The 14,190-nt window shown below is 40.3% G+C and overlaps 1 protein-coding gene across 1 annotated transcript in view; it reads right to left on the bottom strand.

The window, feature by feature from the left end:
- LOC118319888 (neuronal acetylcholine receptor subunit alpha-7-like) overlaps positions 1-14,190 on the bottom strand; it is a 28,642-nt gene that overhangs the window by 13,707 nt on the left and 745 nt on the right. The window contains exons 2-4 of the mRNA XM_035650574.2: positions 3,275-3,414; positions 1,274-1,318; positions 623-732 (exon numbers count right to left, since the gene is read on the bottom strand). Coding sequence (XP_035506467.1) covers positions 623-732; positions 1,274-1,318; positions 3,275-3,414 — 295 coding nt within the window. The remainder of the gene's footprint in view (positions 1-622; positions 733-1,273; positions 1,319-3,274; positions 3,415-14,190) is intronic.

Raw genomic sequence — 14,190 nt, 5'->3', positions numbered from 1 at the left:
AATTGGGTCACAGCTTATTTAACATAAACTGCCATCAGTAAGATCAAGGAAGTTTCACTGTGAGCTTTCAAGAAAGATGCAGGCTGGATTAATGTAGGCCAAGCAATCGACACATATTGAACAGACATTGCACTACTTCATTGGCAGATGACGGAAGGGCTGTAAGAATCCCTTCCAACTACTTCAATAAAGCAAAATACTTTTAAAATGTAGAATTTGAATAACTACTGTTCTACTGTAGCAAATGTCCAGCAGTAACTTGATGATATAAAGATACTGTTAACGTTTTTGAAATTACACGTTTACTCCTGTATCCTGTGTCACTGGGATGTCTATTGGGTGAGTTGTTTATCACACTGGCCTAAAGTAACCCAGATAGCGCTGTGGTTTGTGGAGAATCTAATATAATAGTGGTGTATCAGAGGGATTAGAATAGAATAAAACACATCAACAAACAGGCCATCTCTGGCAGGTGTCGGATTAAAAAACAATAAAAGTAAAGGATAGAATAGATAGAAAGGAAAAGAAAAAAAAGAGGACACAATTTCAAAAAGAAAAGACAAAAGGTCACATTTTCATAACTTATGTAAGGCCACGATGAGCGGCAGCAGGCAGTTCTGACCTGTTGTAGAGGAGGATGTCAGGGGTCCAGATCTGGTCTGAAGGGAAACGCAGGTTCTGGACTCCGGGATAGTTTTCTGGATTCCAGCTCAGGTAGATATCTGTCCAGTACTGAGACAAGAAGAGAGATTTTGACTAAAGACCGTGAGATGATGCCGAATTTATACAAAAGCCCACGATGTGCAGTGCCAACCGAAAATAAGCTGCCTGAAGTGATGTTTACTTTAATATGCTGATGCAGGCATTGCACAAACAACACACACACACACACACACACACACACACACACACACACACACACACACACACACACACACACACACACACACACACACACACACACACACACACACACACACACACACACACACACACACACACACACACACACACACAGTGGATATACAATAATTATCAAACTGTAAAAATAACTTTAATTATAAATAATGTATGTGAGCAATTACAAATAATGGATCCAGGGAACACAGTTAAACTTCATTATCATCAACAAGTACTGAATGTAGTGGCACTAGTACTTTAAGTAACACAGTCACAGTTCCTTCAGAAGACGACTGTGTAATAAGGTTTTAAATATGACTAAAGGAAGTTACATCGGTGATAATGCACCCGCCCCTTCCCCATGTTGACTCACCAGCTGCAGCCAGGCGTTGGTCATCAGCACTTGGTTTTTCTCATCCTGAGGATAGGAACAGAAAAAAACGGAGAAGATGCTGTGAACATTTTTTTCTTTTGCATGAGAGAACCCAACCAGGCCAATCCATATTTACATTTTTTGAAATATGTTTTCACTGAACTGCGTATACTTTTACATTGCCTTGATACCAAAGGAATTCAAATACCACTTCCTCTAAAACTCATCACTGCCTCTCTGTGTTCACCGCCAAGAAATTCTAAACAACTATAAGCAACACTTTTCCAGTAATTTTTCTGTTAAAAACCAAACACTGTGCATTAGGCAGAAAAATTTAAGTTTGTTCAGTTATGCAAACTTGGTCATACTTGTATTGAATTGTGCATCAAGGGAAAAGATCGGAGAAGTTGTCACAGAAGAGATTTTTTTCCTTGGTGTACGGCAGGAGATTACATTGAGTGTAACACTGGAGGACAGGATGGACAGGCCGACAGCAGACTTCTGATACCGATAGAGATTGGGGGAGAGGCGGGGTCACCCTGGACGGGTCGTAATTACAGAAAACAAATAGATGGAATCAGCCATTAAAGCCTTTATGTCTTAACCAAATATGAACTTTAAAAAATAGTGCATAAAGCATTTGGGAAATGATGCTGCTCATTTTCTCGCTGCAAGGTTGAATAAGCATTTTTGCAGGCATCAGATTTTTTTCTGCTCTCTGTGCAGATTTGAAAAGTCAAAACAAGAACGCCTGCATGGATTCTTTCGTAGAAACGAGAGGAGAGGAAGGCTGAAGGAAGTTTCCCCTTTTCAATGCATTGCATCAGTATTCCATTTATCTTTATCTCTCTCTGTTTTGTTACTTTTCTGAGTTGAAAATGACAGCACATATGGCGAAAATTCATCTATGGTGTCTTTTCTGGAGGCAGATGATCCAGGATGATGGAGCAGAAGGCACAGCTGAGGGCAATGATTGGAAATGGGGGTATAACCAGAGATTCCTCTCTGGTGTGTGGTAGAAATTTGATGAAATGATGGAAGTAGAACTGTAGTTCATATAAAATTTATAACAAAATATTACCTTCACTCAAGGTCAGAATGCCAGAGGCCCTGGAGCATTTTGTGAGTAGTGAGGAGACACAATATACACACTGACACAAAATGCACTTTTCCACTGGAAGTAAAACCTTTGCTTAGTGAGTCTGAATCTTGGACCAATTGGTTATATGTGACTAATCAGCATTTACAGTATAATGGCCACATAACATAAATGCACACAAACTGGTGCATCTGTCTGTTCTGACAAATGTGAGCAGACACGTGGGCTGGTGTGAAAGTCAATGTACAGTATTTGACACGCTAAACTGCCGATGGACAAGTGTGCATACACCTACATCGCAGGTTTTAGGTTCTCTCTTGTTGTTAATGAGTCGAGGCTTCATTTAAGGTCCTGCTGCTACCGTGAGAAGAATTTTTACAATTTGAAAGAAGTCATTAGACGTGGATCGATTTTGGGGGGTCAAACACTGGAGCAAGAGGAGTAAGAAATGGTAATTTTCATAAATTAATAATGTGTCATTCTGAAGTAGACAAAACTCACCGTCAGGAAAGCAACCCTTTACATCTCTAATCTACAGTCTCGACAACATGAGAAGCAAAGTTTAACCTTACTCAGGAAAGGTTCCAGACAATGATACAAAGTCAAGCCAATAGCACTAAAGAATGAGGCATGAAGATTTGAAGGTCTACAGATTTGAATTGATTTATCTGATCATTGCAAAATGTAATGTTTTACTGAGACCTGTGTCTCATATTCCCGTGTCACATAGGTTCGGCAGAGACAGACCGAGGAACAAAGCCATGATGATCCCAGGAATGCAACTTTCCATAAAACTACTACTGTACAACATATAACTTAACCAACATAACATAACCAACATATCCTGCGACCCAGATCTCAGCACGATCAATAAACAAACAAAAAAATCCAGTCTCACTCACCACGTCTATGATCTGTAGCAGTGTGAGGCCCAGCTCCACCAAGATGGCAGCGGAGTCATTTACCACGGGTCTCTCCAGTCTGTTGTAGTTAGCCAGCAGCTCTTTGTACAGCCTCCGCTGGTGTTCCCCTTGCAGGGATCCTTGAGGAACGAGAGAAGCAAAAAGAAAAGATGGTTTGTGTGATGATCATTCTGAATGCAAAGCATCATCTGTGCGAAACATTGTTTCAAGTATTCATGCTTGACCTTGGCCAGCCGTTTGCTCCGACGAAATAATTTCAACTACTCTGATTGAGCTGATAAATCTTCCATCAACAGCTTCCATATAATTCAGAGTTGAAGGTACAGCCCTCCAGTCACTGTAGATAGTCTCTGAAGGTCACACCTTGATTTATAGAGACACCCTGTACTGTCTGTTTCTTTTGCATTTTCAAACCAGTGCTGACTCTGCTGAAACAAAGAATTGAAGAGTGTTCTGAAACATCATCAGTGTTGTGGCTTCATCTTTCCCTTTCCTGCAAATTGTACCTTGGAACATATGCTTGTGTCCTGAGGCTGACTTTTAATCTGGAAATTAGATTTAATAACCTTTTACCCTTCCTTATCTGGCGGCTGGCCGCAGTCAGATTATAATTTACGTTGTGGAGTTTCAAACACAATGTCAAATACTGCGTCTACTCTAGTATTCTATAGCCAGTTTGTACCAAGATGTTTCCTGATTCCAACACTAGTGTGAAGTTGTCTTTGTTATGGAAGATGTGTAAGAGAAAGGTCTGCTGTTGAGCTGAAATATTTGATGAATAATGAATAAATAAGCACTAAGATGCTGACACCCCCCCCCCCCCATCCCCACACACACACACACACACACACTCACACACTCACACACACACACACACACACAGTAGTGGGACCGTGGGACTGGGGTGTATAGTCTTAAGGTCCAGGGTGATTAGGATGATGTGTTTTTTGGCTCATCACCATTATTGATCCTCTCTAACCTTCCACGCATATCCAATTGTCCTAAAATAAAGAGAGAGAGACACACACACACACACACACACACACACACACACACACACACACACACACACACACACACACACACACACACACACACACACACACACACACACACACACACACACACACACACACACACACACACACACACACACACACACACACACACACACACACACACACACATAGTCAGACCACACTGTTAATGTCCTTGAAGTCACTGATCTGACTATAGTACAAGAGCAGGTGTTATAGCTCAAGCAGTGCATTTGTGCACACAGAGGTCAATACAGACCTACTATTTAATTAATTTTCAGACTGGTATTGGATATTGGCTAAAATGACAAACACAAAAATATTTCAGCAGTAAACCGAAGCTGAGCTCAGACTCCAGGCCTGTGACGTGAATATGGTCTGTTTATGGTTTAGTATATTTACCTGCGCATACCCTCCCTGTAGGGCATGGAAGACAAAAACAGCCTTTTGAAGTATTTTTAACACAATACATAAACAACCTATTACTCTAAAAAAAAAAAAGTGCTCAGCGGGACACCCACATTAAGAAACAGTATAAGTCCTCCCTCATATACAGTATAAGCATACAGTGGACAATTCACCAGAAAAAAAACAAATAAGTGAAACAGAAAATGAAAAGGGGTTAAAAAAGAATATTCAAAGACATGAATGTAAGGTAGAAACAAGAAGAGAGGATTTAATGGTAGGAGGGAGTGAGCTCTACAGACATGTAAAGCTGTGGAGTGGTGAGGAGTGTGCCTTTGACCCAGCACAGTGCTGATTGGCCCATTAAGGCTCTAGTGAGGAGAGTTATGGCAGGACTGAGCCCGAGGTCAGAGACAGAGGAGCTACAGAAACCTTTTCTCTGCTCCTGAGCTGCCACACAGACTGTGATTTAGACATCAAACCTTCTCAGTCTTTGCATCATGTGTCTTTCCGGGCCCGAATTCCTCAGGTAGAAGTTGTAATAGCTGATCCGTGGCTTACCACAGAGATTCAAACACAGTTATGCCAACATGCATAGATTTGGTTTTTTGCGCCGTTTTGTTTGCCTGTGTCTGTCAGTAAACATGTTTGAACGAACACCCAGGCAAGTGCTTTAATGGCTCTTTTGTTTGTGAGTTCTGCAAATACTAAAAACACAATCTTAATAATTCAACTAAAACACCCATCGATGCATGACAAATCCTGCATACGCATTTAGATAAAGCTTCGTCTGTAGCTGCCATCCCGCCTCCCCCATCTCTCCTGTGTTTTATTACAGGGAAATGTGAGCCGAGGTACAAACAAACGTGCTAAACTAAAGTAATAAAATCTGTGAATAAGAATTGAATGCTCAGTCTCCATTACTTACTTCCTCTCTAATAAAAACATCTTTGGAAGGAATAAAAGTAATGAAATGAAATAAACCACTTTACCAACCATACCGTGAGCAGAATGCACTGGGAATTAAGACATAGATCCATGTGGAACGAGGGGGGTTTGTTGTTGTTGTTGTTGTTGTTATTTTTCTTAATCATCTCACTCATGAAACTGATATGAGACATAATTTTCCAAACACAGCAAGGGGTGACATCAAACAGACACCAACAGAGGGAGGGAATGAGAGGAGGAGGTGGGAGAGGGTGAACAGGAAGATTTGTGTCTCTGTTCATCTCACTGTTCTCTACCCTTTTCTTTTTCTATGAAGTACATGATGTGAAAGCCTCTGAAGAGGAGTTCCTCTGTGTGAAGACGGCAGGAAGGCAATAAGCCTCAAACTGTATATTATCATGTTATCTTTTAATCAAATATATCTTTTTTCATAGATTTATCCAATAAATGGTACAATGTCATAATTGTTATCATTGTTCTTACTGTGCAAAGAAGTTGTGATGCACAGAATGTAAATGTAAACAATTATTTTTTAATTATTAATTATTAGATTTTTTTTTACCAATTAAGAAAGAGATACAAAATGCAACATTCAGGACAAAGGACTGCCAAGGAATAGCTTTAGATAAAAGCTTTTTAATGATGCAATTGACCTTTGACCTAGTGACCTTTGTTCACAATGGACTATTGATATTCTTTGATAGATGTCACTATACAGTTTGACCTTTTTGTGTTAGACATATGCAATCCCAAACAAACAACCTGTACAACTATTCGCTATACAGGACAAAATGTTTGCGTGTGTGTGCGTGTGTGTGTGTGTGTGCGTGCATGCATCGTACTAAACACTGACATACAAATGAGTGTCAGCTAAAGAAGATCCGTAGAACCATTGCTGTGATAACGTGTGGGTCATTGCAGGAAATGTCAGGGGTCACCAGCGTGCTCTGCACAGGTCTATGAGAAGGTCAAAGATTAGTGACATCCAAATGATCAATTATCAGTCAAACAAGACAACGGAAAACATGTCCATTATTCATGAATATCACAATGTTATGGTGAAGGTTTTATCATCACACGCAAAGAAGGTCATAAACAATCGATTTAGAACCGGGGGGAAAAACAGTTACATGACAGAAGAAATGTCACCAATGTGTCCTCTTTCTACACAACCCCATTAACCACACACCGATGTGAAGCTGCTCAGTCCTCAGCAGCCAAGAAATGAGCAGAATCGAATCACTGTGATTCAAAGAGTCGCTGCAGAATAGAACAGTCATTCAAACTTACTGGTATAATCATTTTAGCAGAGTACTAGTGAGAAAAGTGGGGCTTTAATTGTTGAGCTGTTCGATGTCAGGTGATAGTCACAGAGTTGGTGAATGAGAATGACTGAAAGAGCTGATGTCTGTCTCCACTGGTTGCTCATCAAAGAAATCAGAAATTAATTGTTACCTGCAATTAATTAAAGGTGACAGAGGTAACGTCAATTAAGCAAGCTTTTGTTGATACCAATTTGTCCAAAAGTCACTGAGAAGCTCACCTTTCAACAGCAATCATTAATCTTCATTAAACATATGATCACTGGACACCTGAAATGTCCAAAAGAATAATGTCATCTGTGTGGATTCAGACACTGAATGCACAAGTGTATTCCTTTCCAAATGTCATTATTTAAAAACATTCAAATTCAATCATTTTTATGTAAATTTAATCAATTTCTTGTGTCTTCCAAGATAAAATTAAATCAGAGCTTTCAGTATTCAATTCAACATTCAGTTCTTCTATCTAGGGAGTTTAACTCAGACTTACAACTAGTAGAACCTTATAACTTTAAAATCAAAAAGCATCATAGGATTTTCAATCTTGCTAATCTAAATAGAACACATTGATTGTTGATATATCTATAAACAGAATAATCAGAGGGAGCTTGCTTACTCCTCTGGGACCTTGAGGGCATTAGCACCCAAGGTGGATTTTTTATTTCCACTCAGCAGCACATTTCACATATTCACAAGGTCTCCTCAGAGACCGAGCATATTGAATATCGGACGATATTGGATTATGGTGTAATATGAATATGAAATGAAAAATTGGAGATACAACATAAGATGTAAATTTGGTCTGTATATCTTAATACATTATGCTTCATACCATGTAGTGGGTTGTCCAATAATGCGTCACTCTGCTTTTTATTAATTTTCTACAGGACTCAAGTCCCTGATTTAAAGTTTAAGGATTTAGATATGGTTGTTTAAGGAATGGGACCTATTATTTTTGGGGGGTATTAGACAAAATCAACACAAGCGGGTGGTTTGAGAAACTGACAAAAAACTGCTACAACTGAGCCAGGATGGGGCAGCTGCTGCCATGAATCTATTACATCAAAATAATGGATAATTTTTCACAGCATCAGCTAAAAGGTATAATTTCCATAGTGTGCCAAAGGTAAGTAGACAATCAAATTTCAAACACAAGGGAGCTGTGCACAAATGTGACAGATGGGAAGAAGAGAAGAAGCCTACTGACGACTGCTACTGTATTCATAATTCAAAATCCTACTGTATCAGTTACAGTCTTGTGTGATCTGAAGCTTCCTCGCTAATGTTTCACAGAGTTTTGTGTCTAATTTATCAATAGAAACTGTTTCTCGATGACTGAATTTTACAGCCACAAGTGCAATCATTTTAAAGGTTGGTTGGATGGATGGATGGAGAAAGAGCATTGTAAATTCACAGATCCACAAAGCACTGGATTCACTGCAGTTTTTAAATGTCAAATGGAAATATGACCAATAAGGGAAAATCAGAAGCACATTTTCTCTCTCCTCCCTCCCACACTCCCTCTCACGCTTTCCACTTCTCATTTCAATCCTTTATACTTTCTTTTATTTCTCATCTAAAAGCCACTCCAATTTTTTTGCAATACCTCATTTATGGCTCTATATTCGCCATTATACTGTTTTGAATTACTCTCCCCCAACTGATGCCTTGTTCCCTTCACAAGCCGTTCCAAATCTTGTTCTAATCTTGATGCGTCTCTGTTTGCTTTTCTCTTGTCACCTTTAGTCCTCCTCTCATTTACTCTGCTTGTCCTGAATGTACTGGTTCATATTTGTTCTGCTTTCAGCATTTCTGTTCTTATTTGAAATGAACGAGCACATTCACACAACCGCATTACTTTCTTAAAAGTAAAAAAAAAAAGCCTGAAAACACTGAAAACATTGCAATTTCAGTGCTGTCACCAGTTAGTTAGTGTCAACTGCAAATTAATTTTGGGAATTTGAGTGAAAGTCACTTAAGATAGAGGGCATGTGATGCAAAATCTGTGCACCACAGGGCAAAATATGTGAAGCCAAAGATATAAGTTTTTGTTTTAGTACTGTACTGAGTAAATGCACTCAAGGACATAATTTTCGCTCTCTCTCTCTTCCTCAGTCTCACTCTGGCTCACAGATTAACTTGCACTGAGAGATTTTTTACTAGGTCAATGTATTCAGATGATGCTTCCAAACACAATCGTCAGACACCGACTATCCAAACACAGACGGCCCGAGGGACACATTCTCTCCTTCTCCTTCTCCCTCACACACACACAGACACACACACACACACACAGACACACACACACACACACACACACAGACAGACAGACACACACACACACACACACACACACACACACACACACACACACACACACACACACACACACACACACACACACACACACACACACACACACACACACACACACACACACACACACACACACACACACACACACACACACACACACACACACACACACACACACACACACACACAAAATAGACATACACCCAAACAAAACCAAAAAAAAAACAGCAATGCTATTTCGGGTAGAGCACTAAATGACCACCTCTTACATCAGGCATTTCAGTGCCCCTGATGAGCCAAAATAAACCCATCTAGTCCAAAACACACACGCACAGGGATGATCATGGCTTTGTTCCTCAGTCTCTCTGCAAAACCTATGAAGCACGGGATTACGAGATACAGGTCCCAGTAAAAATTAACATGAAATGATCGGATGATAGACAATTAATTAATAGCAATTTTACATGGAATATGTTTTGTTTCCAACTCTAAATGTACACTACGAGTTATTGATTGCTTCTTTTACTTCTGTCCATACTCTTTGTGAAACAAACCCCTTTCCGGTGCCGCTCCAACGTAAGAGATTGAGGACAAAATCCACAGACTTCATTCAGTGCCAAATGCATTTTTTTAAGTTCAACCGAAGCTTAAATTAAGCTTTAGCAGTTCCATCCCTCCATCACTTAGGAAGGTAAGTGTCCGCAAAAACAGAATTACTGTCTCATGAATATATATGGTCTTCAGGATAGGTTTGCTTGAGTGACAGTTTTTTTACAGAGGTTGCCGCTTACTCCAGGTTTCTAAACGTCCCCTTCAGAGTGAAACAAGTGTCACTAGCTTCTTCAACTGCTATTTGCATCAATAATCTTGCCTGATAGGCAAACTCTGAAGACAGGGTTAGGGGGCCTCTAGTGTAACTGGGGCCCCTGAGGTTGCCAGGAATGTAACATAGATCCTGATAAATAAAGAGCAAGAACATAAAGAGCTGCAAAAACAAAGGGGTCGAAGATAAGATTCAGAAAAGTAACACCAACCCCTCATTACGTAGCGTAATCTTATTTCACACTGTGGTAAACATGCTCGCTAAATCTCCAACAATTGATACAAAAAGTTATTATACAGTGTGGAACATAACAGGGCTCTGATCCCAGTTATGGACCTGGGGGAACAGCGCTGCACAAAGAAACTGCTGACAGACTGCTCCTCCCCGAGGGCCAGGGCAGTCTGCAGCACGACAAATGCTACACATTAGCAGCTTTCTGATGCAAATTTCTAGTGTTGGTGTGTATGTATGTGTGTATATGTGGGAACCAGGAAGAGAAAAGTGAATATCACTGCACACACACACACAATGGAAAAGGGACGTGAAAGGAGCCTTATGACGCCAAACTCCCAGAATCAATTTGGTTTGTTATATTTGCTGCTGAATGTTATTCCCACCTTGAGGCTGGACATGGGTACACACACGAGAGCAAGTGTTTGGAGCAAATGGTAGACAATATGCAGTGTGTTTGCATAAAAACTTGCATGTATTCCTTTTTTAAAAGACAGCGCAAGGCAGAGAGTGGTTGCATTAGAAAACATCACAAAATGAGCTTGTTCAAGATGCTACTGATGCTCTAGAAAGCTGCACTTCAGACATGCACCAAAGTCCAGGCATCGAGTAAAAATTCTGGAAATTGTCTGGGCGGGCCCATGTGAGACTTCAGCAGGAAGACAGACAGATTTCTGGCAAGCAAGTGGGCGCTCTATACTTAGACAGCAATCTCCTGCTGCCTTCTTCATATGTGAACTGCAAAACTCTGGACTATGTCCAGAGCCAATTTTTGCAGACATTTTTTTCAGTTCATGTCTGAAAACAGCTGAAGAGACACCTTGGCCAGTGAGTCCCTGCTGAAAAACATGTGAATGGGTTCCCACCATGAGAGTGTCCATGTAGGGCAACCATGACAACTGTTATGTAAGAAAAGCACTCAAGGTAAAGACATAATAGGATCCTGGCTGCATCAAACTGTGTCAATGTCTGCGTTCATGCATGTAGAGTTAATTTACATTCACCTACATACACTACAGTGTGGGAATAACATACCATAAGATAAAGAGGATTGTGATTTAAGTCACATCAACTTTAGTAATGGTCTGCCACCTCATTATTTCACCACCAATCATTTGGAAGAAGAGATGAGTCGGGGGAGGTGAGCAGTGAAGTATCCAGATGTTCAGCAGCTTTAAACATACATCTTAGCCCAGGTGTCCAGCCTCATTACCTAACCCGCTTCAAGACACAGACAGATTAAGTGAGACGAGAGAAACAAGACATGATGAGAGTCGAAAACAGGAGGCACAACGAAGACGACGTAATCTTCTAGTAAGGCGGGGAGGACAAAGAAACACAATTCAATGGTGGTGATCAATGGTGATACTACAATTTTATAGTATCTTAAAGATAGAAGATTCACGTGAGATTTTAATGGAGTTGAGTTGAGAAGGACTAAATGGATGTATTTTTGTTAAATTATAAAAATAAGATTTCCGTTAACTTCCATTTTTGCACTTCCAGTTGGTCAATTCCAACATATATAATTTATTTTAACTTATTAACTTTATTCATATAGCACTTTTCTTAACATATTACTATTATTATTCTACAGCACGCTTTAGCAACACTAATAGAAAAGGGAAGCATCTGAAATAACTGTCAAATGTGGGAGGACGACCCCCAAAGAGTCACATACAACTAATTTAATATAATCTAATATATCAGTTATTGACCTAAATATTAAATTATTGTGTGCATTTTACTATAAAATGCTCATTTATAAATAAGCATATTTATTTAGCTGACGATTTTGCCCAAAGCGACTTAAAATCGTTGAGGCAGGTAGCATTAAGGGCCCACACTAGGATGATCTTGAATAGAATAGAATACAAGAAATCACAGCTTTCATTTTCTACATTCTTGCTGCGTTGCCTTGTCTTTAGGAGAATTCCAGCTGGCAATACTGAAGTTGTGGGAAGGATTTTAAATGACGACCTCTGAAACCTGCGTAAACTCGACAAAATGGCATGAGAGGGGCAGCAAATCACTTACAAGGAGTAATATATAAAATCTAAAGTGATGAGGGGAAACAAGGGGCCTTCAAGGAGACTGAGGGGAGGGTGAAACAGAGGAGGGACAGTAAAGGAGACCACAGGGACGAACTAATGCTGGAAAAGATTTCAACCTTCGACATTTCCGGTAGCTGACTATTAGACCAGAGTGGCGAGCAGGGATCAAAGCATATGGTGTTTTATGTTAATGGAGTTTTTTCGATGGACAGATTCATAGAGCAAAGATTTTTAATCTATGCTTGAAGGCTCTGAGCCCTAAAACCACTGGATGTTTAATCCTAATCCAGGAGCTAAGACCTCTGCTGCTGTTCACCGCTGAGTGCATCGCTACACATCCATACTGTAATGCCAGTATATGTTGTCCTTATACAGACCCACACTTTTACATTTTTTGAGGTAACTGTAATGGCAGCGCAACATGTTGACCATTTCAGTTTTGTCGGTGAATGAACAGCAGCACTTACACGCCCTCAACACATTACTGAAATGCTGAACAACGGGAATAAAAAGTCCGACCTACATAAAAATGTGTCATTAAAAGTGGGCTGTGAGAAAATGTGAAGAGTTACTGACGATGGAAATGTCAAAGAGGCAGGCTGAGGTCAGAAGTCTGCAGGCGAGAACGTGACTGAACTAGAGAAACCGAAGATGTGATTCTGAGTGAGGGCCACAAAAATAATGTAATCTGCAGGGTATTGTTATTATCATCGTAGATTTTGATCAGTAAACTTTAACATGCACCTTTGAAATTTTCTCATAGTAAAAAAGAAGAAGTTGCCTGTTGCTAGAGTGATCACGAGCCTGTCCTCCGTCCTATGGTTGGAATTCACTCAGTCACATTTTACCTACAAATGCAGATGACGGTCTCCATTTTTCTCCATCCTCTGTCAACTCATTGTGTCTGACAGCATGGAGAACAAACCTCATGTTTTCAGGTTTCACGGTAACTGAATCATCCTATATGTCCCGTTTAGACTATTGCCTCGTGGATGCCTCGACAGACTAAAGCTGCTTATCAATTGAACAGCGAAAGTTCACATGCTAGGCCAACAAGCGGCCATAGCCGATCTTTAATCCCCACTGCTCAAAGCCTCGGGAGCCTCTATCCTCCCTCCAACAGTCAAACATGACACACCATGACACCATGACATAAGAGATCCATAGGTCGGACCATATGAATCCCATTTCCACTGTTTCATATTCACTCAATTTCAACCTCAACTTTGATTTCAAGACTCAGTGCTAACTTACATGTCTTGTGTGGCTGCAGTCTTTTACAACTTTGACAGCAGACGAGACAGACACTGAACACCAACATGAGGTAGCAACATGGTCCATAAACGACTGAGCCTCCTGTATCTCGCCCTTCACTCATTGCTTCAGTCATTGAAGCTCATCCTCACAGTCTTGCCTACGGGGTGACCACTGACTGGATCCATATGGAGAGGTGAGGACAGAAGAACGAGGCAGCTCTGATGATGGACACACACACACACGTGCACACGCGGAGGGTTTGAGGTCTTCAGCAAAGCCGCTGCGTCACAAACTGGTAAGTAAACAACCCAGATGTTGTGTAGATGCTGATGTTGATGTTGATGATGGGATGGGGCTTAGGAGAGAATTAGGCATGCACATCTCATTGCACATGAACGAGCAAAGATTAATGCTGCACTCACCACACGTCATCACACATGTGTTCAAAATAACTCAAGTGTATTAAAATCATAATTTTAAATGGAACAAAACTATTGAGAAG

Source organism: Scophthalmus maximus, chromosome 9 (assembly GCF_022379125.1).
Source record: "Scophthalmus maximus strain ysfricsl-2021 chromosome 9, ASM2237912v1, whole genome shotgun sequence".
Classification (NCBI taxonomy): domain Eukaryota; kingdom Metazoa; phylum Chordata; class Actinopteri; order Pleuronectiformes; family Scophthalmidae; genus Scophthalmus; species Scophthalmus maximus.
This window is presented reverse-complemented; position numbering and strand designations above follow the sequence as displayed.